Source organism: Phyllostomus hastatus, unplaced genomic scaffold (assembly GCF_019186645.2).
Source record: "Phyllostomus hastatus isolate PE091 unplaced genomic scaffold, TTU_PhHast_1.1 phas_contig_468, whole genome shotgun sequence".
Classification (NCBI taxonomy): domain Eukaryota; kingdom Metazoa; phylum Chordata; class Mammalia; order Chiroptera; family Phyllostomidae; genus Phyllostomus; species Phyllostomus hastatus.
This window is the reverse complement of record NW_025333884.1, coordinates 2,055,084-2,077,048: the sequence shown is the minus strand read 5'-3', so window position 1 is coordinate 2,077,048 and position 21,965 is coordinate 2,055,084. Positions and strand designations below refer to the sequence as shown.

The window sequence follows — 21,965 nt, the reverse complement described above, 5'->3', positions numbered from 1 at the left end:
CACCCGAACGGGCTCCCCACCAAATCCTGGCCCACAGCAGCCCTGAGAGATGGTCATGATGGCCACTGTGCGCCGATGACTCGGCCTGATTCGCTCTGGGCCACGGCTAGCAGGCACCACCTGCTTCTGGGGCAGCAGAGGAAGGTGACCAGTGTCCAGTGGTCACTGCTGCATCCTCATCAGACCGGTTTGTGGCTGGGCGATGGCTGGAGGCCAGCTGCCAGGGTTGCTGCTCGCTTTCCAGTCCTGCTTCTCTCCCGGATTCGGTGAGTGATCTGGATTCGGTGAGTGAGCCCAAGTCCTCTCGCTCAATTTCCTTTCTGCCCCAGAGGCGGCTCCTGTTGCTTGCAACTAAGCCTGTGATGCACGCTTCCAGCTCCACTTGCACTGGAATGTTTTCAGTCTCGGCTTAGATGTCTCCTCCTCCTGGAAGCCAGTCCTGACCTCCCAGGCTGGGTCAGCTGCCCGCTCTGGGCTCCCCTGTCCCAGCCCTGCCCACTCTGGATCGTCACCATCGGGGACAGGTCTGTCTCTTCCACTGGACTGTGGGCCTCATGCTCAGCATGGTCCAGCTGGGGGCCGGACACAGGGTAGGGGCTCAAGGGATGTGGACAGTTTTAAACTTAAGCTGAGGGAGGCTCCCCTCAGTGATGAGGTGACAGACACTTTCTCAGCTTGATTTGGACCAGAGGTCACTTTTACTCTTGGAAAAGGATCCCAGGGAAGAAGAGAGAGAGAGAGAGAGATGGGAACAGATGTGGCAAGACTGTGGACATGACTCTTAAGGAAGTGTGGGGTCTTTTTGACTGGGGGGACTTAGAACTTTGATGTCTGGGTCTCGGTGCAGGGATTATTATTATTATTTTTTTGCTATGATGGGCAAAGGGTGTTGGCTGCCTGCTTCTCTGAGAACTTGGCACTCTGGACTCTGGGGTCTGAGGGAGGAGGGGCTGGGGGCCTGGACTCCCAGATCCAGAGGAGCTGGGCCCCCCTTCCTGGCTCTCTGATCTCAGAACCCTGGGCGAATCAGGAGGGGCTCAGGGCCCCCAAGTTCCTGGTGCCAAGCTGCCCCCTAGTGGTTGCTGCATTCTCTCTCCACACCCAGGAGGCGGGGCAGTTTATTTCTGCTTCCCAAACTCCTTCCAGCCCCTGGGGCTCCTTTCAGCAGCGCATCCTGGTGCCCTGGGAGGTGGAAAGAGAGGTGGTTTAAATAATATCACATTCAGGTGGGGTGGGGTGGGCAGGAGCAAGGGAGAGAGCCCAGGCAGGGCGGGGGACTCACCTGGCCTCCAGGCCGGCGGCGATCATGGACCCCCCCAGGGCAGCTGGGGGGGTGACCTTCCCTTTAGGAGTTTCTGCAATGGGGAGAATTTGGGGAGAGGAGCTGTCGATCTCCTAGGACTAGTGTTCCTGGTCCTCCCCCACGCCCTGTTCCCTCAGACCCAGGGGCCCCAGACCCCAGCTGCCCTGTCCACTCACTCTGTGGCTCCCTCCCTGGCCTGCGGGCGGGAGGTGGCTTCCCACGGCACCAAGGCCACAGTCCTAATTTTTGGCAAAATAAGAGGGGCCCGGAGTCTGGGCACGGCTGGAGGCGCCTGGAGGAGAGGAGATTAAGAAATTTTACAGCTGAGCTGCAGCTGTGCCTCATGCCCCAGCCAGGGCAGGGGCGACACGATGGTGGTGGGCGGTACGCCAGGGTCTTGCTCCCAGCGTGTGCTTCTTCCTCCCCAGCACCTCTGGCTCGAGTAGGAAGAAGTCTTAATTTGTCCATCCACACACCTACCCATCCAACCAACCATCCATCCATGCCTCCATCTCATTCATTCACCCCCAAAATATTTTCTTAGCATCCGCAGTGTGTCAGGCACTGTTCTGGGCTCTAAAGAGGTAACCATGGCCCTGGCTGGTGCTCCTCAGTGGATTGAGTGCCAGCCTTCGAACCAAAGGGTCACCAGTTTGATTCCCAGTCAGGGCACATGCCTGGGCTGTGGGCCAGGTTGGGCCCCCAGTAGGGGGCACATGAGAAGCAACTACACTTATGTTTCTCTCCCTCTTTTTCTCCTTCCCTCCCCTTCTCTCTAAAAATAAATAAGAATGAAATTTTAGCCATGAACCAGACAGACTGTCTCCTCACGGAGCTGACGGTCTACCGAGTAATCAGTGCGTGAACAAGGAAATATCCCCAAGGGTTAGGAGTTCTTCGGAGAGCTGAAACAGGCAGGGGGAGACGGTGGGGGGCGGGGCAGCGGACATGAGGGTGGCTGGGGAGACCTCGTGGAAGAGGGGCCAGTGAGCAGGAGCCCGAGTGCCAGAAGGGTGTGGGGAGAGGCCTGGGTGGTGGGCTTGCTGGTCTGTCAGCACAGCGAGGGGCCAGTTGTTGCTGGGAAGGAATTGGGGGGTGGTGTCTAAGGTCACTGGGGAGATGGGGAGGGTCAGAGCCTCAGGTCTCAAGGGTAGGGCAGTGGAGAAGATGTTGGTTTTAATTCTTGGAGCCCTGGGGAGCTTCTGAGAGTTCGGGTCGGGGCGGCGGTCTGACTCGGGTTTCAGATGCCCAATCTTGCTGACTCCACTAAAACTCATGCGGCCCATGCCAGCCTTGTCGTCATTTTGCACGTGCAGACACTGAGGATGGGAGAGGTGCCCAGGGGTCAGCCAGGTGCCCGGGTTCTGCGGGGTGATGGTGGCGCCCCCTAGAGGTGGGTTTCTCAGGCGGAGAACAGCTCTGCTCCGGAGCTGCTTCTCATGCAGAGCAAGACCACAGCGACACAGGCCATTAACCCAGCCCCACTCACCCGGTGCCCGCAGCAGCCCCGCACGGCGGGAACGGGCATCACACCCATTTCCCAGACAAAGCAATCGAGGCCCACAGAAGGAGCGGAGGGAGGATGGGCTCTAGAATCTGGAGCCAGGGACCCCGGTTTCAGTCCTATCACCTGATCACCACTGAGCCCCAGTGTCCCCCTCTGTGTAAGAGGGGTCACAACAGTACCCACCTCACTGGGTCATCATGACAATGAAACAAATGTATGAAAAAGTAGTGGCAGGCCCAGCTCAGGGAGCACAGTCAGTAATATTGTGACAACTTTGCATGGTGACAGGTGGTTACTAGACTTTGTGTGGTCACCACGTCGTAAGCTGCGTACGTGTCCAATCACTGCGTTGGACAGCTGAAACAAACACAATATTGTATGTCCACTATACTTAAAAAAAAAACGTGTTTTTTTTTTTCTAACAAAGCAGTGCCAGCCGTCCTCTAGGGAAAGTGATACGCACATTAACTATTCTCATTATGACTGTCACTTTGCTGGGAAATCACCAGGCCACCTGACCTCAGTGCTCTGAAGGATGAAGGAACAGGAGTTGCCTGGACTGGGACTCAGGCAGGGTTTGGGGCGACGAGCAGGGGGCACGCCAGGCGGAGGGCACAGCCTCGGCAAAGGGGCAGTCGTGTGGCCCGCAGTGCCCCTGGGCCTGCCGCTCTGGCTGTGTCCCCCTCTTGTCCTCAGGGAGCCGGCTGAGTGCCTCCTAATGTTTCCATTTGCTTTTGGCTGCAGGTTGGGATCTGTTTTTAGCTTCCCTGGCTGGTGTCAGCGTGCCCTCCCCTCCCCCCTCTTCCTGCCGGCTCTCTTGTTTGCTGTGTTCGAATAGCGTTCCCGGACTTCCTGAGGTGTTTGTTTGAAGGCGGCCTGTATTGATTGAGCCTTTCGGGTACTCAGTCTGCGATGCTAACAGAGACTTGCCCCTCCCCTGTGTGCCAGGGTCTCAGAAAATCCTGGGGTGGGAGGTGAGAGGTTCGGGGAGAAGGCAAGGCTGGGGCTCCCCTAGAAAATAAGCCGAGGATTTTAAGGCTCCTAACCCTGGCGTACCCTTTTCTAGGCTGGGTAGGATGGGGTGGCCGCAGTCACCTGTCTGGTGACTTGCCTCTGAAAAATGAGGAGGAACATTCTGGACTTCGTAGGGCTGTGGAGAAGACGCAGCTGGACTTACTCATTCAACATCTATTCATTGAGCACCTACTACGTGTGAGGTGCTCTTCTAGATATTGGTGATATAATGAGAATAGGGCCAGGTCCTAACTTCAGGAGGGTGACAAGCGGCTGAAGGAGAACAGAGACTGTTCTCTCTGCCAGCTGGTGAGAAGAGCTATGAAAACGCAGCTGGCAGGGGCTTGGAAGGACAGGGGTGCTATTTTCAGTAAGGGGGTCACAGAAGATCTCCGTGAGGGAGGCTGAGACAATGAGCCTGGATACAGGAACTCCAGGCAGTGGGGACAGCTTGTGCAAAGGCCCTGGGGCAGGACAGGTCTGCACTGCTGGGAGGAGAGCCAGCAAGCCAGCGAGCGATGGGGCACGAGTAAGGAAGAGCACAAGAGAAGAGGACTGAGAAGTGTGGGTGCCCGATGACACAGCACCCTGTCCGTGAGTGCAGAGAAGGAGTGGCTGGCCCCGCACCCCTGAGCACCCAGCTGGACCAGGACCCCTGCTGTGGAACGAGCCCCGAGCTGCCCACCTCAGACCAGCGCCAGACTCACCACCGTCAGCTGGCCTTTACTTCTGGGATGCCCAGGGGACAGATCCAGGTGAGGGGGCAGTGGGGGAGCTGAGGGGGTCACCTGGAGGAGACAGAGGGTGGGAAGAGAGCTGTGAGCTGCCATTTTCTTCTTACCCACGCTGGCGTCCCGGCGTCCAGGCACCGTTGCAGCCACTGGAGGAATGAAGGAGAGTGAAACAGAGTCCCAGCCCTCAGCAGGGTCAGACTAGAGACAGCCATGCCCCGGCCCCTCAGGGAAGCAAAAGTCCAGGCCCTGAGAGCCCCCAAATCCCATCACCAGCCCCCTCCTCCCCCTGACCCAAGAGCCAGGCCCCACCCCTCCTCCCTCAGACCCAGGAATTTTAGTTCCAGCTCCGAGCTGGCTCTGCCTACCTGCCCCATCTCTTCCTCTTCATTTGCCCAGTCATGGCTCTTCCCTGGGCCCTCAGCAGCGGCTCTGGCTTCCACTGGCCTCCCTTGGAACTGATGGATACTCACGGCCTCTTGGCCCTGGATCTCGCTGCGGCAGAAGGGGCAGGTCTGGCTGTCTGAGTGCTGGGGGTGGGGGAGGGGAGCGTCAGGGTCTCCCAGTTCTTTTTAACACCCCCTGGGACCCCTCGGGCCTTCCTCTGCAGCAGAGTGATGTGGGGAGGACAGACAGAGGGAGGCCAACGGAGAGGGGGAGAGGAGGAGAGAGAGAGGGAGATGAGGAGAGAGATGCAGGCCTAGAAGGGGGAAGGGGACCAGACCCTGAGGCTAGGGGCACACACAAATGGGGAACTCGGTGGCACCAGGGTGTGGACCCCAGCCAGTGACAGTGCTGCTATGGGGGGAGGAAGCCGGAGGTGTTCGCCTAGGCAGCAACCCCACATCCCCCCACCAACACCTGGGCCGGCGCTGCAGCTGGACTGGTCCTGGTGGTTCTTATTACGGTTGCAGTATGCATGTCAGCAGAAACCATCAGGGAGCTCGGAAGAACAAGATTTATTACTCAGGTCCGGGAGGGTGCCCAGCGGGCCCGAAGGCCACAGGGAGGTCGCAAGTAGAGAGAGGCGGTGGCCGGGGGTGGGGGTGAGGTGGGGGGGTGGGATGGGGGGTGGTACATGGACCTGGGGGGCTCTGCCTTTTTTAAAACAAGATTCAGTTATTCATTCATTCATTTATTCATTTTTTTCTTTTTATTCTTTTCTCCTACCCAAGCACACGCTTATTGATTTGAGAGAGAGGGGAAGGGCAGGAGGGGGCAGAGACAGATAGACAGAGAGAGACAGAGAGAGACAGAGGCACTGATAGGTTGCCTCTGGTGTGTCCCAGGAGCCAGGGATCCAGGGCCCGAGACCTTTCAGTTCACCAGATGACACTCCAACCCACCAAGTCACACTGGCCGGTGGCGACTCTGCCATCATTAGAGGCAGAATGGGCAGCTTAGGGTGTCATGGGTTCCCTTTTACTGAATTTACAGAATGGGAGTGGGAATTAGGGTGTAGAAAGGGAAATGCATGGGTCACCTAAGAAGATTACCCAGGGCTTTCTAAAGGGGAACTTTCTGGGTGGGGGCGGCCTGGTTCCTCATCTGCTCAGCTGGCCAGTAATTGCGTCATACATCTGGTTATTTGCTTATTGGGCATGGATGTCTTTGAAATGCATGACTCAGCGATCGGAAGCTGAATGCCAGGCGTTTAGTTCCAATCAGAGCACTTGCCTCTTGCACCTGCACTGCACAGAGGCCACAGCCCCCTTCCCCAGGGGCCGGGCCTGCGGGCTTCAGGATTGGGACCCTCCCTGTGGCTCCGTTCTCCAGAAACAGAGGTTAAGGCTCAGAGAGGTGAAGTCACCAGCCCCAGATGGCCCAGCCAGGAAAGGAAGGAGCTCTACCCATGAATCCCATAGGTGGGGAAGGAGAAGCAGGGGTGACGGACACAGGGTGAGATGGGGACAGTCGCACAGACAGGGACGGGCGGGCTCCTGGCCCTCACTGCTGAGCGACCCCGAGCAAGCCTCTGTTCTCCCTGGGCCCGTTTCCCCACGTGATCCACGCGGCAAAGGGGAGGTCCTTCAGGGGCTTTTCCCCGTGGAGCGGAGGACCCACCTGCCAGGTGGCCAGGCAGCGGCTGCACAGCAGGTGCCCGCACGGCTTGATCTTCACGTCCTTGTTGCCCTCGGCGCAGATCTTACAGAGCTCGAAGGTGGAGTCCATGGCCCAGTACAGCTGCAGCTGCTCCTGGGGGCGAGGGGAGAGGAGGAGGCAAGGGTGGCGGCATCGGCCCCGGGATACCAGCGGGGCTGCAGGGGGAGAGTCCCAAACTTCGGCGGGCCCCCACCCGTCCCCCAAGCTCCAGGCCTCTTGCATGTACCCCAGGTTACGAGATGTGCTCCCTGGGGTGGGCTGCTAGCAGGGCGGCTAGAGTTAGCAACGAAACACACAGGACGCCCTGTTACATTTGCTGTTCACATGTACGCAGAATAAAATTTCCGTGTTCCAAACACTGTGTGATGTGCCTGCACTTAAAAGAAAATGACTTGTCTGTCGTTTCTCTTCCACCCTCAAGGTGACTGGGAAGACTGAGGCTCGGGGGCTGGGAGTGCGCTAGTGCATTAGCTGTTCTGGTGATCTCAGAAGTGTCATTTCCTGCTCTCATCCCCAGGAAAACCCCTGGGGAGGCATCAGGAGGAGCTGTGCTTTCCACCTAAGGAACAGAGAGGCTCCGAGAGGCCCAGGGATGATGTACCTTAGGTGACGTGGCCATCACACCAGCACAAAACCCCAAGGCCTCTGGGATTCCAGGGCCTGACTCCGTGGGAGAGGTTCCTGACCCCAGGGTGGGGGAGAGGGGGCACGGGCCTGGGCTTCACCTCTGACACTTGGATGTACTGATGGGGTTCCTGGTGGCAGAGTTCAGTCAGGTCCGGGTTGTGGTTCTTCCCGTCTGGGTAGAGGTAGCTAGGGGAGGGAAGAGACGGCTAGTGAGGGTTCCTCCAGCGGGCCCGCCCCCGGCATCACAAAGACACCCGCCCCCCCCAACAGACCACTGCTACAGGGCCCAGAGCTCCTCAGTGAGCAGGAGCCTCACATCTCCTGCTGGCCTGAGGTATTTTTCTCCCTCTCTCCTTGTACCTGCCTCTCCAGGGCAGGGCCGTGTCACCTCATACCCCCATGATGGGCAGTGATAACCTCGGTGACTCAAGCTCCGGGGACGAGGACCAGGAAACAGATCAAACCCAGGCCATCCAGGCCGCATCCTTCCGGAATGCCACCTGGTCTGGAGTCTTCAGGCCTGAGCACAACAGCATCTCAGAGTCACAGATTCCCGAGTGACCAATCCCTGGAGTCTCAGACCAGCAGGGCTACAAGGACCCTGCTAGACACCTAAGCCACTTCTCGTTTCCTAGCTGGGGGCTGGGGCCCAGTGTGGGAGAGGCGACTGCCCAAGGCTGCACAGTGAGGCCCGGAGGGACACAGACCAGGGAGCAGCCCTGAGGCTGGACCCCAGGGCAGCTCTCCCACACACACACTGTGGGACCTGCGCTGGGCAACTCTCCCTTTCTGGCCTCGGTTTTTCCTTCTGTGAAATGGATGTAAATGCGTTAGGGCAAAGATGGGTGGTATGAATTAAATAGAACAGTGCTCACGAAACGTTCGGCACCCCTCCTCTGTGCATAAACGCCCGACAAGAGGGCACTGCTGTGAACAGTGCAGCCCCGGAAAGCTACCTCGGTGCGGGGCAGAAAGAGCTGGTGCCCCTTCCCCTGTCTTGGGGCTTTGGTGTTCCCATCAGTGAAATGGTGGCCGTGATCTCGTGTGTGTGCGTGCGTGTGTGTGTGTGTAGCAGGGGCTCGCACCAGATTGAGGGTGTTCACACTTATTTTAACTCTGCAGCGTTCTCTCCAGTGAGGTCTGACCTAGGGTACAAAGCATTAGAGTGAGTTAAGGGCCCACATTTTGAGCCTGCTGTCTGGCTTCAAATCCCAGCTCATCAGCTGAGTGGCTGTGTGACCTGGGCAAGTGGCTGTGTCTCTGTGCCTCAGGTTCCTCGTTTGCCAAATATGGTGATATAATAATCCCTGGCTGGTATGGCTCAGTGGATTGAGCCAAAGGGTTGCCTGTGGGCAGGCCTATGAAACAAAGGGTTGCAGGTTCGATTCCCAGTCAGGGCACATGCCTGGGTTGCGGGCCAGGTCCTCAGTAGGGGGGCGTGCAAGAGGCAACCACACATTGATGTTTCTCTCCCTCTCTCCCTCCCTTTCCCTCTGTCCAAAATGGGTAAAATCTTTTAAAAAATATGGTGATATAATATATGTGTATATATATGTATGCATATATACACACAATAGATTTTTATTATTCATGGATTCCATATTTGAAATTTACCTACACACTAGATGTGTAACCCTCAAATCAATACCTGTGGCACTTTTGTGGTCGTTCATGAGCATGCACACAGTGGCAAAAAATTTGAGTGGCCCAGGGGCCTGCTCCCAGGTGAGGCCGAGTGAGGCAGCAGCGGCCCCCTTGTCCCAGCCCTCACACTGTAAACCAGGGCCCTTTCTGCTCGCCGGTGTCACGATTCTCACGTTTCCGAGCTTTTTTATGGTGTGATGTCACTGTTTGAAGTGCCCGAGGGCACAGTTTATAGTTGGCTGTGCGCTCAGTGTTAAAGGAATCAACAGTACATATTATATATAAGGTGTCTTCATTTGATTTTTTATCCTCACCTGGGGATATATTTTCATTGCTTTTTAGAGCGAGAGGAAGGGAAAGAGGGAAACATCGATGAGAGAGAGAAGCATCGGTCGGTTGTGTCCCGCAGGCGCTCAGACAGGATGTCACGCGCCCGGACCGGGGATGGAACCTGAGACCCAGGCATGTGCCCTGACCGGGAATCGAACCCACAACCTTTGTTTTAATTACCGGACACCGATCTAAGCGACTGAGCCACGCAGGGCTGCATAAGGTGTCTTTACACAGAAGCACACATAAAGGTTATTGTGTAGTGACTGGCGGACAGAATGTGACCAGTGTCGCAGAAATGGCTCAGTATTCGCCACCTCAGTGACTGTAGAACAGAACTACCGTGAATCCCGAGAACCGACTGCATACCTACGTGCCTCATTGTATCAGGTAGATGTGACTGCTAAGAAGGCTCTGACTGAAGGGCCAGCATGGGACTTGGGAACCTCACCTGCTTTTTCCTCCCTCCCCTTCTGCCCAAGGTGGCTGCTGAAAGTGAGGCCCTGAGCAGCCAAGTCACAGAAGGAAAACCACTGGTCCAGCTGTCTGCCCTGTTCTCTTTCTGTTCTAACAGTCTGGATTACAAAATGGGATACGGTTAATATAGAAGTGAAAGCTCTGAGGGTCATTTCAAGAAATGGAGCCACGTGGGTGTTGTGCTCAACTCCCCTCGCCCTCCTCCGTGGAGCTGCCAGTTGGTCTGTATAGCAGCTTTGTGGGAAGTAGAAAAGGCACCTGTTCCTCAAGACCCTCGTCTGCCACCTGCTGGAACACTGTAGTATTGCAAGTTTGTGACGCCTGCCCTGGGAGGTGCAGCCCCAGGACCCCCGCCGCACCGCTAGGAGGACTCACAAGCCTCTCTTTTCTCCTTCCAGGAGCGCCTGGAACAAGGGTTTGTTTTGAGGGATGGTCTGCACGATGCTGCCATCTGAGGTTACGTATCCGATGGCCCACTGGCCCAGGCGAGTGCAGCTGGGGCGGAAGATGTAGCTGCGGGAAGAGGCAGGTAGGATGGCGGGAGAGAGTGGTCACCACTGTCTTTTCTGGGACCTCCCAGTCCCTCACACTGTTGGGGATCCAGGTGCCCAAGTCCCCACCCCCTTATAACGCAGCTCCCCACTTTTTAGACAATGAGGTGCTATATTCCTCTCTGCCTGTCATATGGGGGATCGGCTGCTTGGCCTCCCTTCCCCCTTCACCAGGGTTAGACCAGGTTGATTCTGGACTGGCCAGTCGGTGCATTTCAGGACCCCTGAGCATAGTAATGGGAGTCAGCCCTGGGACTTTTTTTGTTTTTCAATTAAATTTTTTTTTCTTTTATTCCAGAGAGAGGGGAGGGGAAGGAGAAAGAGGGGGAAAGAAACTTTGATGCAAGAGAAACATCGATCGGTTGCCTCTGGTGTTCTCCCTGACTGAGGACTGAACCCGCAACCCAGGCAAGTGCCCTGGCTGGCTGGGAATCAAACCCACGACCTTTCAGTTTGTGGAGTGACACCAAACCAACTAAGCCACACCGGCCAGGGCAGCCCTGGGACTTTTGCTGGGAGTTCCACTGAGGTACCCCATTCCTACAGAGGTTGCTAAGCTGGCAGGGTATATACATCTGGGGATTCTAGAATCCACGAAGGGAGATCATATCTGCAAACAAAGCTAACAGAGACAAAAGCAGAGATGGGATAAACAGGATCCGATTCTTGACTGTCAACACGTGAGCACCTGGATGTAGCTCTGCCTGAAGCCTGCAAAGACACCTGGTCTTTTCACTTATGGAAATTAGTTCATCCCTTTTTTTTTCTTTCCCTTTAAACCAGTTTGCAGTGTAACCGGAAGGATGCTAATACGCTTGCTGCCCTGGGGGGTCTGCCCCCTAGCCTTGCAAAGACTCACGAATCTGACCTCTTGGTGTTTCAGGGAGCTCAGCCCCTCAGTTTTTTTTATAATTGTTTAAAATATTTTATTTATTTATTTTTAGAGAAAGGGGAAGGGAGGGAGAAAGAGAGAGAGAGAAACATCAGTGTGTGGTTGCCTCTCTCATGCCCCCAACTGGGGACCTGGCCTGCAACCCAGGCATGTGCCCTGACTGGGAATCCAACCGTCTCAGGCCAGCACTCAACTCACTGAGCCACACCAGCCAGGGCTCAGCCCCTCAATTCTTAACCCTCTGGGGGGACCCAATGGCTCCAAGCTCCTGGCTGGAAATAATTTCAGGTGTCTGGTTCCCAGTCTCCTCCTCCAGCAGGTGAGGGAATTCCTACTAAAAATATTTAATAACCCTGGCTGGGTGGCTCAGTTGGTTGGAGCGTTGTCCCCGTACACCAAAAGGTTGTGGGTTCAGTCCCCAGTCAGGGCACATGCTTGGGTTTTGGGTTGGATCCCCGGTTGGGGTGTGTACAAGAGGCAACTGATGGATGTTTATCTCTCACATTGATGTTTCCCTCTCTCTCTCTCTCTCTCTCTCTCTTTCTCTCCCTCTTCTCTCTCTAAAAATCAATAAGCATATCCTCAGGTGAGAATTAAGCAAACAAACAAACAAACAAGCCATGAAGGAACAGCATGTTTATACAAATATTTAGCCTTGGCTGGTGTGCCTCAATGGAGGCCTGAGAACCAAAGGGTTGAAGGTTTGATTCCCAGTCAGGGCACAGGCCTGGGTTAGCGGCCAGGTTCCCAGTAGGGGGTGCATGAGAGACAACCACACATTGATGTTTCTCTCCCTCTCTCTCTCCTTCCCTTCCCCTCTCTCTAAAAATAAATACATAAAATCTTGAACAAGGTCTAGGACGTCTCAGGAGAAGAGGTGGGGCAGCAGGGGCACTCTCTGTCCTACCTCTGGGTTCTCCACTCTCTGGGACTCCAGGTACAGTAGCCCTTCAGTTCTTGCTGTCTCTGAAGTATGTCTGGGTTTCCACCACCCCAAGCCCAGAACTGAGAGCCGGGAACCCTCAGGAGCCTCCTCTTCCTGGGGCCTGCCTGGGGCTCCCACTGACACCCCCACCCTCAGCAGCGAACACCCACAAGCCCCAGGCTGCAGCGTACCTGCCTGGCTTGTCTCTGCAGGCCTGCAGACGCGCCTGGACCTCGTCGTACGTGAGGAAGGCCATGTAGCCTGGGTGGTTGACTGCCAGAAACTGCCAGTTCTTGAGGAGTGTTGGCCAGGGCTGGAAAGGGTGATGCCTGGGTCATGAATGGGCTGGCGGAGCAGCGCCCCTTCCTGGTGCTTCTGGGGATCCAAGAACCCAGCTCACACCTCAGTGGGCCTCAGGAATCTCTCTCTTACACAGAAGACTCCAGACCCTAATTCCCCAGGACCCAGGAGTCAGGTCCCCAGCCCCTCCTCCCACAGGAACCAAGTCTGAACTCCCAGCCTTGACCTCCCCTGACCTGGAAGAGCCTGGTGAAGATGTCAAATTCGAAGATGGACACATGGCCACTGAAGGTGAGGTCGATGGTGGAGCGCAAGGCGAAGGTCGTGGGGCCTGATTCCATGGGGTGGCAGGTGCGCAGGAGGGACTCAAACTCAGCCCAGGGCAGCACACACCTGGGTGGACAGAGGGGTGGGGAGGTGCAGATCAGGCCTCTGGGAGGCCTAGGATGGAGGACCTCTATCTAGCAAGGAGGCATCTGGGGGCTGGAACTCCTGGGTCTGAGGGAGGAGGGGGCTGAGAGGCTGTGGACCAGGACTCCTGGGTCCCTGGGCAGGGGCAGGATAAGGTTCCAGGGGCGCCAGGAGCAGGCACTCACTCACCGGGCTCCACAGTGCTCCCTCCAGAAGGTGTGGGCTTCAGTCTTGGTGAGCTGGTATGTGTGCCCACAGTACTTTCCCCCGGGGAAGAGCGCCCTCAGCTCCGCATACATGTGGCTGAAGATAAGGGCCAGCTTGGCCAGCTGTCGCCTGTGAGGATGGGCTCTGAGCACCTGGCTGGACACCGGGGCTCCCACTGACACCCCCACCCTCTGCAGCGAACACCCACAGGCCCCAGGCTCTCTGATGCAGCGGTGCAGGGGGAAGCCGATTTCCACACTGCCTGCTGCAGCCCTGACGCCTCCCGTGTCAGAGCCTCAGTTTCTTCGTCTGTGAAGGAAAGGAGATGCAGCGCAATATCCTCTCCCCCAGCGCGCAGGCCCAGTCTCTGCCTGAAGCTTGCGGTGATGCAGGAGAAGCCTTGCCTAGTTGGTCATGGGGACCGCTGGTGCCCAGAGCATTTAGGGTGGTCTGCGTGCCTGTCAGGCTCAGAGCCCTCCTCTGGGTTGGGGCAGCGCTGCTGGAGGCCGTGCTTTCTCCTGCCGGCTGGCTGCCTCCCTGAGGTGTGATCAGGACGTGGGTGGCAGCAGAAGGTAGCCCTTACGCTTCGCTGTGTGCTTTTAGGTAGGTTCCTTTATTCCCCCAAGCCTCAGTTTCCCCAACTGTGAAATGGGCATGAGTACAGCTCCTGCCCCACAGTGGTGGGAGTGGTGAGGATTCTTACAGGCACACAAAATGCCCAGCACACCCAGCACACAGTCGCCGCTCAGTGCATATTAATTATTATTAGTTCTTCTTTTAAAGAAATTCATTCTTTAAAAAATCCTCACCTGAGGATATGTTTATTGATTTTAGACAGAGAGAGAGAGGGAAGCATCGATGTGAAAGAGAAACAAACATCAGGTGCCCTGGAATTGAATCCAAAACCTAGTTCTGTGCCTGGACTCCTGGGTCCGAGGGAGGAGGGGCTGGGGGCGAGGACTCCCGGGTCCGAGGGAGGAGGGGCTGGGGGCCTGGACTCCTGGGTCTGAGGGATAAGGATGGGAGTCTGACCTAGGCCTTCCTGATGACCCCACCTTTATTCTGGGGGCCAAGGGTTTCCACTCACCTGAGTATGGAGCCCTCCCGGAAGAGCTCGTCGTTGGCACTCTTTTGGCCCCGGGGTGGCAGGAGTGCCGCAACCTGCCTGCTCTTGGCCTCCAGGTTGGCGAGGTAGACGATGAGAAAGTCCCCGGCACCCCCGGGACCCTCGTGGCCGCTTCCACCGGCTTCCCGCCGGGCGTGGGCCACCTCTCGAAGTAGCTTCGCGGCGCTGGGCAGCAGGTCCCTTAGCGAGGGTGGACTCGAGGCGAGCCGGGGGTCCCCGCATTGCTCCTGCAGGCGCTGCAGCAGCCTCACCGCCCGGCCGAGCGCGCGGGGCTCTCCACTCTGCCACCCGCGTGCGACCGCCGCCGCAGCCATGGGCCCCTCGGGTGCCTGACGAGGGACGGGTGCGGCGGTGAAAGGCGCGGCCCGGCTCAGGTAAGGTCGGGGCGGGACTCGGTGCCAGAGGTGAGGGCGGGCCCTGGAGAACTGGGCATGAGGAGGCAAGTGCCTGGGTCTCCAAAGGGGGCGGGGTCTGTGGCCCTGGCTCCTGGGTTCCCTAGAGATCGGGTTCGAAAGTCTGGTCCTTAAAGGACAGCCGGATGGGGAGGCTTGGGTGGGTGGAGATTGGAGGTGATTCCTGGGTGGGAGGGAGTTGCAAGTAAGATGCCCGGGCCTCGATGGGGAGGGGCTGAGGGCTGGTTGAATGGAGGAATGGCGGGGCGGGGCGGGGGTGGGGGAGACCTAGGACTTCTGCTGAGGGCGGGGGTAGGGCTGGTCCTCTGCGGACCCTGCAGGGAGGTGGGACCTGGGCGCAGCACTCCTGAGTCCAGGTGAAGGTTTGGATCTCTGGTCGTGGGATGGGATTAAAGGTCAGAGAGCTGAACTTTCTAGGAGGAAAGGTCAGGGAGATGGTGCGATCCCTTTGTGTCGGAGAAGGAAGACACAGCGCGACCAGACCCCTGAGTCCCTTAGGAGCAGGGTTTGGGTGGAGGATGTCTGAGGGAGCAAGAATTTGGCGACTTAATCCCTGGATCTCCAGGAACCAGCAGGAAATCAGGCTGGAGGGGCGTGGTTTTCTTAAGAACCTGCGCTCCGGGTGGCAGGTGCCCAGCCCCTGCTGAGCGCCGGGCGGCCACCGGGGGCGCTGTGGGCCCGGCCGTCCCTCCTCCCCACAGCACCAGGCCGCGCCCCTGGGCGCGCAGGACCGGCTGTGATCGCAGGTATATGTACACCTACCTAGAGACTTTCTAATCCGAAAATAATAGTTTAGGGAAGTGAGGTGCTGAGCCTCCCACCGCACCTCATTTCCCTCCTTAGACCCCACCCCCATCTCTTAGAACCCGAGAGTCATTTACTTGTGGAATCTTGCACGTTGCACCTCAGACTAGGCGGAGCCCAGGTCTTTGTACCAGGACGGGGGACGGGGAGAGGGGCGCGGGGAGGGCCTCTTAGCGCCTTGCATGGCTATCCTCTCTGAGTTGGCCTGTTTCCTCCTCCCGCAAATAGGATGAAAACCCACTGGCCTGGAGAAAATTCAAACTTTTGACTGTGTCAAGTATTGATGAAGAGCTGACGGAAGTGTAAATGGACAATTATATTGGAGAGCAATTCGATGGGATTCATCAGACCTTTGACAGGGTTGGGGGAGGCCATGGCCCTCTGCGTCCTTCAGAGCTGTAGTTTGCCAACACTTTTGCGAAAAGCGGGACGTTGTACACCTGGCATGGCTTCTCAGGGTAATACTTATCCCGTCCATGTACATGTGCTCTAGTGTCTTCTTCTGTTTAATGCCATTTTATTAAAGGAAAAAATGCTTGCAGCCCACTAAATTGATTTCAAAACCCACTAATGGATCTTGTTGGGCAGGTTGGAAAACATTGACTCAAAACACGCCAAGAGACACATTCCAGGATGTTAGTTGCAGCCTTCTGGGAAACGGAGAAAACCGGAAACAAGGTAGGGAGGTGTCCATCACCAGGAGGAGGGATGAGAAAGTTCCGGCATACTCTCACCAAGGACTCCCACGCAGCGCTCGGAATGAATGGACTGGACACACGTACCGATAGAGTGAATCATAAACACATAATGATGAGTGTAGTGGTTGAGTAGTGCCCCGCCCCACCCCCATCTCTATCCCCTGAACCCGTGAATGTGATCATTTTTAGAAAAGAGTTTTTCGCAAGTGTAACCAAGTTCAGATGAGGTCATACTGAATTAGGGAGGGCCCTGAATCCAACATGACTGTAAATTTGGACACAGACACAGGTCACACACAGGGAGAAAGCCATGTGATGATGAAGGCAGAGACTGGAGTGATGCATTTATAAGTCAAAGAATGCTGAGGATTGTGGGCAAACTCCAGAAGCTACAAAGGGGCAAGGAAGGGTTGTGCCCTAGAGCCTTCAGAGGGAGCCTAGCTTTGCCCACACCTGATTTTGGGTTCCTAGTCTCCAGGATCGTGAGAGCACAAATTTCTGTTGTTTAAGTCACTCGGTTTGTGGTCCTTTGTTTCAGCAACCCTAGGAAACTGATACAATGAATTGAAAAAACCAAGTGTAGCCCTGGCCAGGTGGCTCAGTTGGTTAGAGTGTTGTCTTGTAACTGAAAGGTTGCAGGTTCGATTCCCGGTTAGGGCACATACCTAGGTTGCGGGCTCCATCCCCAGTTCGGGAGCGTATGGAAAGCAACCAACTGATGCTTCTCTTGCATTAATGTTTCTCTCTTCTCCCTTCCCCTCTCAAAGCGATGGGGAAAAAAATATAACGTCCTCGCGTGAGGATAAAAAAAAATCCTCAAGTGAGGATTAAAAAAAAAAAGCAAGTGCAGAAGAATTAACACAGCACCCTCATTTATACCAAGTTTGAAAACCTGCAACACCAATGCTCTGTATTATTTGGGGATGCTTATGTATGTGCTAATTGTATGGAAATGTGTGTGGTAATGCTGAACATCAAATGCAGGATATAGAGAAGGAGAAGGATGGACTCTGAGAAGGATATACTGGGATTTCAACAACATCATCAATGCTTTAATTGTAAAAATATGGATCAAATATGGCAAAATGGTTGAGTTTATATGGTTGCATAGTGGGTACAAAAGAAGTGGATGATAGGCCCTGGCTGGTGTGGCTCAGTGGATTGAGTGCTGGTCTGTGAACCAGAGTCTCTGGTTTGATTCCCAGTCAGGGCACATGCCTAGAGCACATGCCTGGGTTGCAGGCCAGGTCCCCAGTAGGGGGTGCACAAGAGGCAATCACACATTGATGTTTCTTTCCCTTTCTCCCTCCCTTCCCCTCTCTCTAAAAATAAATACATAAAATGTTTAAAAAGAGAGAGGTGGGTGATAGGAAAAGATACTCAGCATCATCATCAGGGAAATGCAAATCCAAACCACAATGAGATTCCACTTCACAACCACAAGGATGGCGACAATAAAAACGACAGGCAATAACAAGCACTGGAAAGGCTGTGGAGGAGCTAAAACCCTAACACACTGCTAGTGGGCATGCAAAATGGGGCAGCTGCTTTGGAAAATAGCCTGGCAGTTGCTCAAGCGGTTAAACATAGAGTTATTATATGACCCAGCTAACTCACGCCTATGTGTGTGTATCCTAGAGAATAGAAAGCATATATCCAAAGAGAGATTTGTGAAAACACTTAAATGTTCATCACCTGCTAAATGGGCAAGCAGTATACCCATGCAATGAAGTGTTATTCATCCATTAAAGGGATGAATACTGATAGCATTCTACAATGTGAACGAACCTCGAAAACATTATGCTAACTGAAAGAAGCCCATCACAAATGGCTGCATGTTGTATGATTCAATTTCTTTATTTAATTTTTAAATGCTTATTTATTGATTTTATCTTTTGTAAGAATTTATTATTTATTTTTAGAGAGAGGGGCAGGGAAGGAGACAGAGAGGAAGAGAAACATTGTTGTGTGAGTGTGAAACATTTGCCTCTCACATGCCGGCCCCCAGCCGGGGACCTGGCCCGCAAGCCAGGCCTGTGTCCTTACTGTGAATTGAACAGGCAACCTCTTGGTTCGCAGGCCAGTGCTCCATCCACTGAGCCACACCAGCCAGGGCTATTTATTGATTTTAGAGAGAGAGGAAGGAGGAGAGAGAGAGAAACAATGATTTTTTAAAAATGTATTGACTTTAGAGAGAGGGGAAAAAAGAGACATCGATTTGTTGTTCCACTTATTTATGCATTCATTGGTTGATTTTTGCATGTGTCCTGGCTGGGGAGCGAACCCACAATCTTGACATATGAGGACAACACTCTAACTGACTGAGCTATCTACCAGGGCTGTATGATTTAGTTTATGTAAAATGTCCAAATGGATACAGAAAGTATATTAGGGGTTGCCTAAGGCTGAATGGGGCTGGGGTTAAGAAATGGTTTAAAACTGAATTTGGTGATGATCAAACACAACTCTGTGATCTTACTAAAACTATTGAATTGTGCACTTTAAATAGTTAAATTGCGGGGTATATGCATTGTCTCAAAAAAACTGTTTTAAAAAAGTGTGGGCAAGACCCCAGAGTAGCCGCAAGAGGGCGCTCTAAGTACAGACTTACCTCCTCCCTTGGGAACCGAGTTTCTCAGGCCTTGCTCCAGGTTCTGGCCACACCCCAGGATAGGGCCTGTCCCTCATTCTAACCACGCCTCTGAGACTCTGGCCACACCTCCAAGTCCTTGGATATAACCCCAGACCTTAACCACACCCTAAGGTTCTGGTCACACCCCAAGATAGAGTCTGCAGCAGCAAATTCACCCTCCCAACACCCCAAATTGACCACAGATGCAAGCACAAAAACACAGAGCCTGAAAACCGTGACTTTTAATTTGCAAGCATTTTTTTCTTGTTTGGAATCATTTTAAACTTACAGAAAAGTTGCAAGAATAAGACAAAGCCTTGTGTACACCCTTCACCGGGGTTCACTAATTGTTAACAATTTGCCAACATGCTTTATCACCAGTTCTTTCTTTCTTCCCTGCCCCCCCCACCCCCCCACCATCTGAAATAAGTTTCAGACATTGTGCCCCTTTGCCACTGAGCGCTTTGGCGTGTGTTTCCATGTTTATGGACATTCCCTTACACCATCACAGTGCAGTTTTCAGAAGCAGGACAGGGAGCCATGATACAACGCTGGCCAGACAATGCAGTCAAATCTGGCCAAATTGCCAGCTGTCCCTAGACAATCCTTTTTAGCAAAACATTTTTTTTCCAGTCCAGGAGCCACCCTGAGATCACGTGTGCATGTAGTTCTTGTGTCTGGTACGAGTGCTCGGCCTCCCTTTGTGTTCGATGAGGCTGACATTTTTAAACGTTACAGGCCAGCTTCCTTCGTAAGCCATCCCCCTTGATTTGGGTTTGTCTGATATTTCCTTGTGGTTAGATTCTAGTGGCGGGAATATTGTAGCACTGAGGCAGGGCCCTTCTCAGTGTATCCGACCAGGAGGGGGATGATGTTGGTCATCCCATTGTTGGTGATGAAGCCCGTCACTTGGGTAAGATGAAAACAGGGTCCCAGACTCACAGCCTCACCAGGTGAGTTTCTTTCCCTTCCCAGACCATTTCCCTTCCATGAAGATGGAGGTGTGGTTTACCATGAGGTCTGCCAACACACCTCACTGGCAGATGTGCTCTGTTTAGTTCTCACGCTCTTAACACCGGTTCTTTTCTTTTTCTCTTTTTTTTTTTTTTGAATATACCAACATTCGTGATTTGCTAGATTTCATTCATGCACCTGGAAGAGACACTCTCTGGCTGAGTGTCTGGGTTTACCCAGGGTGCTGATGACAACTGAAACTTTGCCACAAGGGTTGGGGCCCCTGGAGAAATGCATTGAGAGTATGACTTCTGGCTTTAGAAAGCTAGGACTGTCACAGAGGAGAACTGCCTTGGTGGCATTGGTGAAGGGAGGGGAGCTTAGTTCTGCTAGGGCCGGGGGGCTGGAGACTGTAGGTATGAACCTCCTCCCCCTCTCCTTGGAGCCTGCCTCTCTCTGGGGGGAGGGGGCTGGGTGTGGAAGGACAGACGCCCCGTCCCAGGGTCAGCAGGCTGAGAGGGGATTTCCGTGTGTGGAGAAGCCAGATTCTTTCTTTTAGAGAAGTAACTTACCAAGGTCAGTGCTGGTTCAGCTCTTGAACCCTGGGGGCTAGTTTCTCACACACGATGCAGCCGGGAGCACAGGTACAAGGAGACCCCCGACACACATATTCCAGGCTGATAAAGGCCTGGCCTCGTGCTCGGCCCTCCATACCTGCAGTCTCATTACATTCTCATCTACCTGTCAACACAGAGAGGTGACTGTTTTTTCCATTTTACACACAAGGAAGCTGAGGCTCAGGGCAATAAGTCACATAGCCCTTTGGTAGCAGAACCCTGGTGTGAGAGATACACTGTTGACCCTCAAAAACTAGTCTCTCCTCCTCCTTGTGTAACAGAACCTCAGAATTTTATCTGGTTACATGTTGCCCAGATAAAACTACATTTCTCAGTCTCCCTAATGATAGATCTAGACACATAACTGAGTTCTAGCCAATAGAATGTGATGTATATGGTCCCTGGGTTGTAGCCTTACCAAGGCATACAAGTGACTTTCTTTTTTTTTCTTCTTCCCAGTGGCTGGACTGTGGATGTGATGATGGGAGCTGACGCAGCTGTTTTGGATAACATGGAGGAAATGTGAGTTGAAGGTAGAAGAGCTACAAGGTGGAAGGAGCCTGAGCCTTTGACATTCTCAAGCTACTATTTTAGGCTTGGGTATTAACTAGGCCTTTGCATGAGAGAAGAGCAAACTTTCCATCTCACTGAAGCCACAATATTGTTGGGGTTTTGTTTTGACAGCAGGGTACAAAGTCTAGCTAACCCACACACATCCAGGCTAGGCCCTCATTATCCCGTTTTTCAATCAGGACAAAGAACAGTCCTATCATCTCTACTCCCCCGCCCCTCGGTGTCCTCGATAATAAGAACAGCAATGCCCACATATCGAGTTCTTTCTCAGCACTGTACCCTGTTAGAAGCGCTGCACATGTATTATTCAAGTTGAATCCTCACGACAACACTACAAGGTAAATGCTATTACTGTGCCCTCAGTTGTTTTGTTGTTTAAGATTCTGTTTATTTATAGACAGAAGGAAAAGAAGAGAGAAAGCGAGGGAGAGAAACATCAATGTGTGGTTGGCTCTCATGCGACCTGCACTGGGGAACCTGGCCTGCAACCCAGGCACATGCCCTGACTGGGAGTTGAACCAGCAACCCTCTGCTTCACAGGCTGGTGCTCAGTCCACTGAGCCACACCAGCCAGGGCCGCCCTCGGTTTTTTAGATGAGGAGACTGAGGATCAGGGCTGTGACAGCGCCTGACCACGGCCACACAGCTAGGAAGCAGAAGGGCAGGACTCGAACTCAGCTCTGACTCCAGGGTTTGTGCCCTGGGTGACACGCCTGGCCGTTATTTATGCCCTTTGTGGTTGCACACACACGCAGGTGCACATCCTCACACTGGTGCACGTGCACATTGAAAATGACAGACGCAACCACACACAACCTTCCTGAGAGGCAGGAGGCCCCTGTGACTGGTAATGTGGGCTCTGGAGGCAGCAGACTTGGGCTCGGACAGGAGACTTGCTCTCTCTGAGCTTCAGTTTTCTCACCCGGAGTATGGGCGTCATCGTGTGGGTCAGTGGCTGATGACGTCAGTGGGAACAGAAAGGCTAGTATTTGCCTTTCTGTTCATATCCTCGGATTGGTCACACGGTGTGCCCTGGTCAGGTGGCTCAGTTGATCAAAGTATTGTCCCGTACACTGAAAAGTTGTGGGTTTAGTTCCTGGTACAGGCACATACCTAGGTTGTGGGT

General features: G+C 54.1%; 1 protein-coding gene and 1 long non-coding RNA gene across 4 annotated transcripts; one reads left to right on the top strand and one right to left on the bottom strand.

Moving 5' to 3' along the window:
* Nucleotides 1-670: 670 nt before the first annotated feature.
* CBLC (Cbl proto-oncogene C) lies at nt 671-14,528 on the bottom strand. Of its 3 annotated transcripts, XM_045845198.1 has the most exons (12): nt 14,110-14,528; nt 13,005-13,151; nt 12,641-12,797; nt 12,296-12,417; nt 10,112-10,249; nt 7,384-7,471; nt 6,620-6,751; nt 4,924-5,085; nt 4,532-4,612; nt 1,480-1,595; nt 1,283-1,355; nt 671-1,182 (listed from the first exon to the last, which is right to left on the bottom strand). In XM_045845198.1, exons 1-11 carry the CDS (start codon nt 14,460-14,462, stop codon nt 1,346-1,348), a joined length of 1,506 nt encoding a protein of 501 aa, XP_045701154.1. In that variant the 5' UTR covers nt 14,463-14,528; the 3' UTR covers nt 671-1,182; nt 1,283-1,345. The 3 variants fall into 3 exon arrangements, with proteins under 3 accessions (XP_045701154.1, XP_045701155.1, XP_045701156.1); XM_045845199.1 differs by lacking the exon at nt 1,480-1,595; XM_045845200.1 differs by lacking the exon at nt 10,112-10,249.
* On the top strand, nt 14,439-20,832 carry LOC123822998. The gene is made up of 4 exons (XR_006786459.1): nt 14,439-14,522; nt 15,594-15,823; nt 15,954-16,043; nt 20,726-20,832. It is a non-coding gene; the product is annotated as an uncharacterized LOC123822998 (long non-coding RNA).
* Nucleotides 20,833-21,965: the final 1,133 nt, after the last annotated feature.

Excerpts from the sequence above, each read along its gene's own strand:
- CBLC (XM_045845198.1), bottom strand. The coding sequence starts at position 14,462 with ATGGCTGCGGCGGCGGTCGCACGCGGGTGGCAGAGTGGAGAGCCCCGC. Across the intron at positions 7,472-10,111 it reads GAAGGAGAAAAGAGAGGCTT|CTACCTCTACCCAGACGGGA; the intron begins GTGAGTCCTCCT and ends TCCCTCCCCTAG. Across the intron at positions 1,596-4,531 it reads GTAAAGGCCAGCTGACGGTG|GCGCCTCCAGCCGTGCCCAG; the intron begins GTGAGTCTGGCG and ends CCTCTCCTCCAG.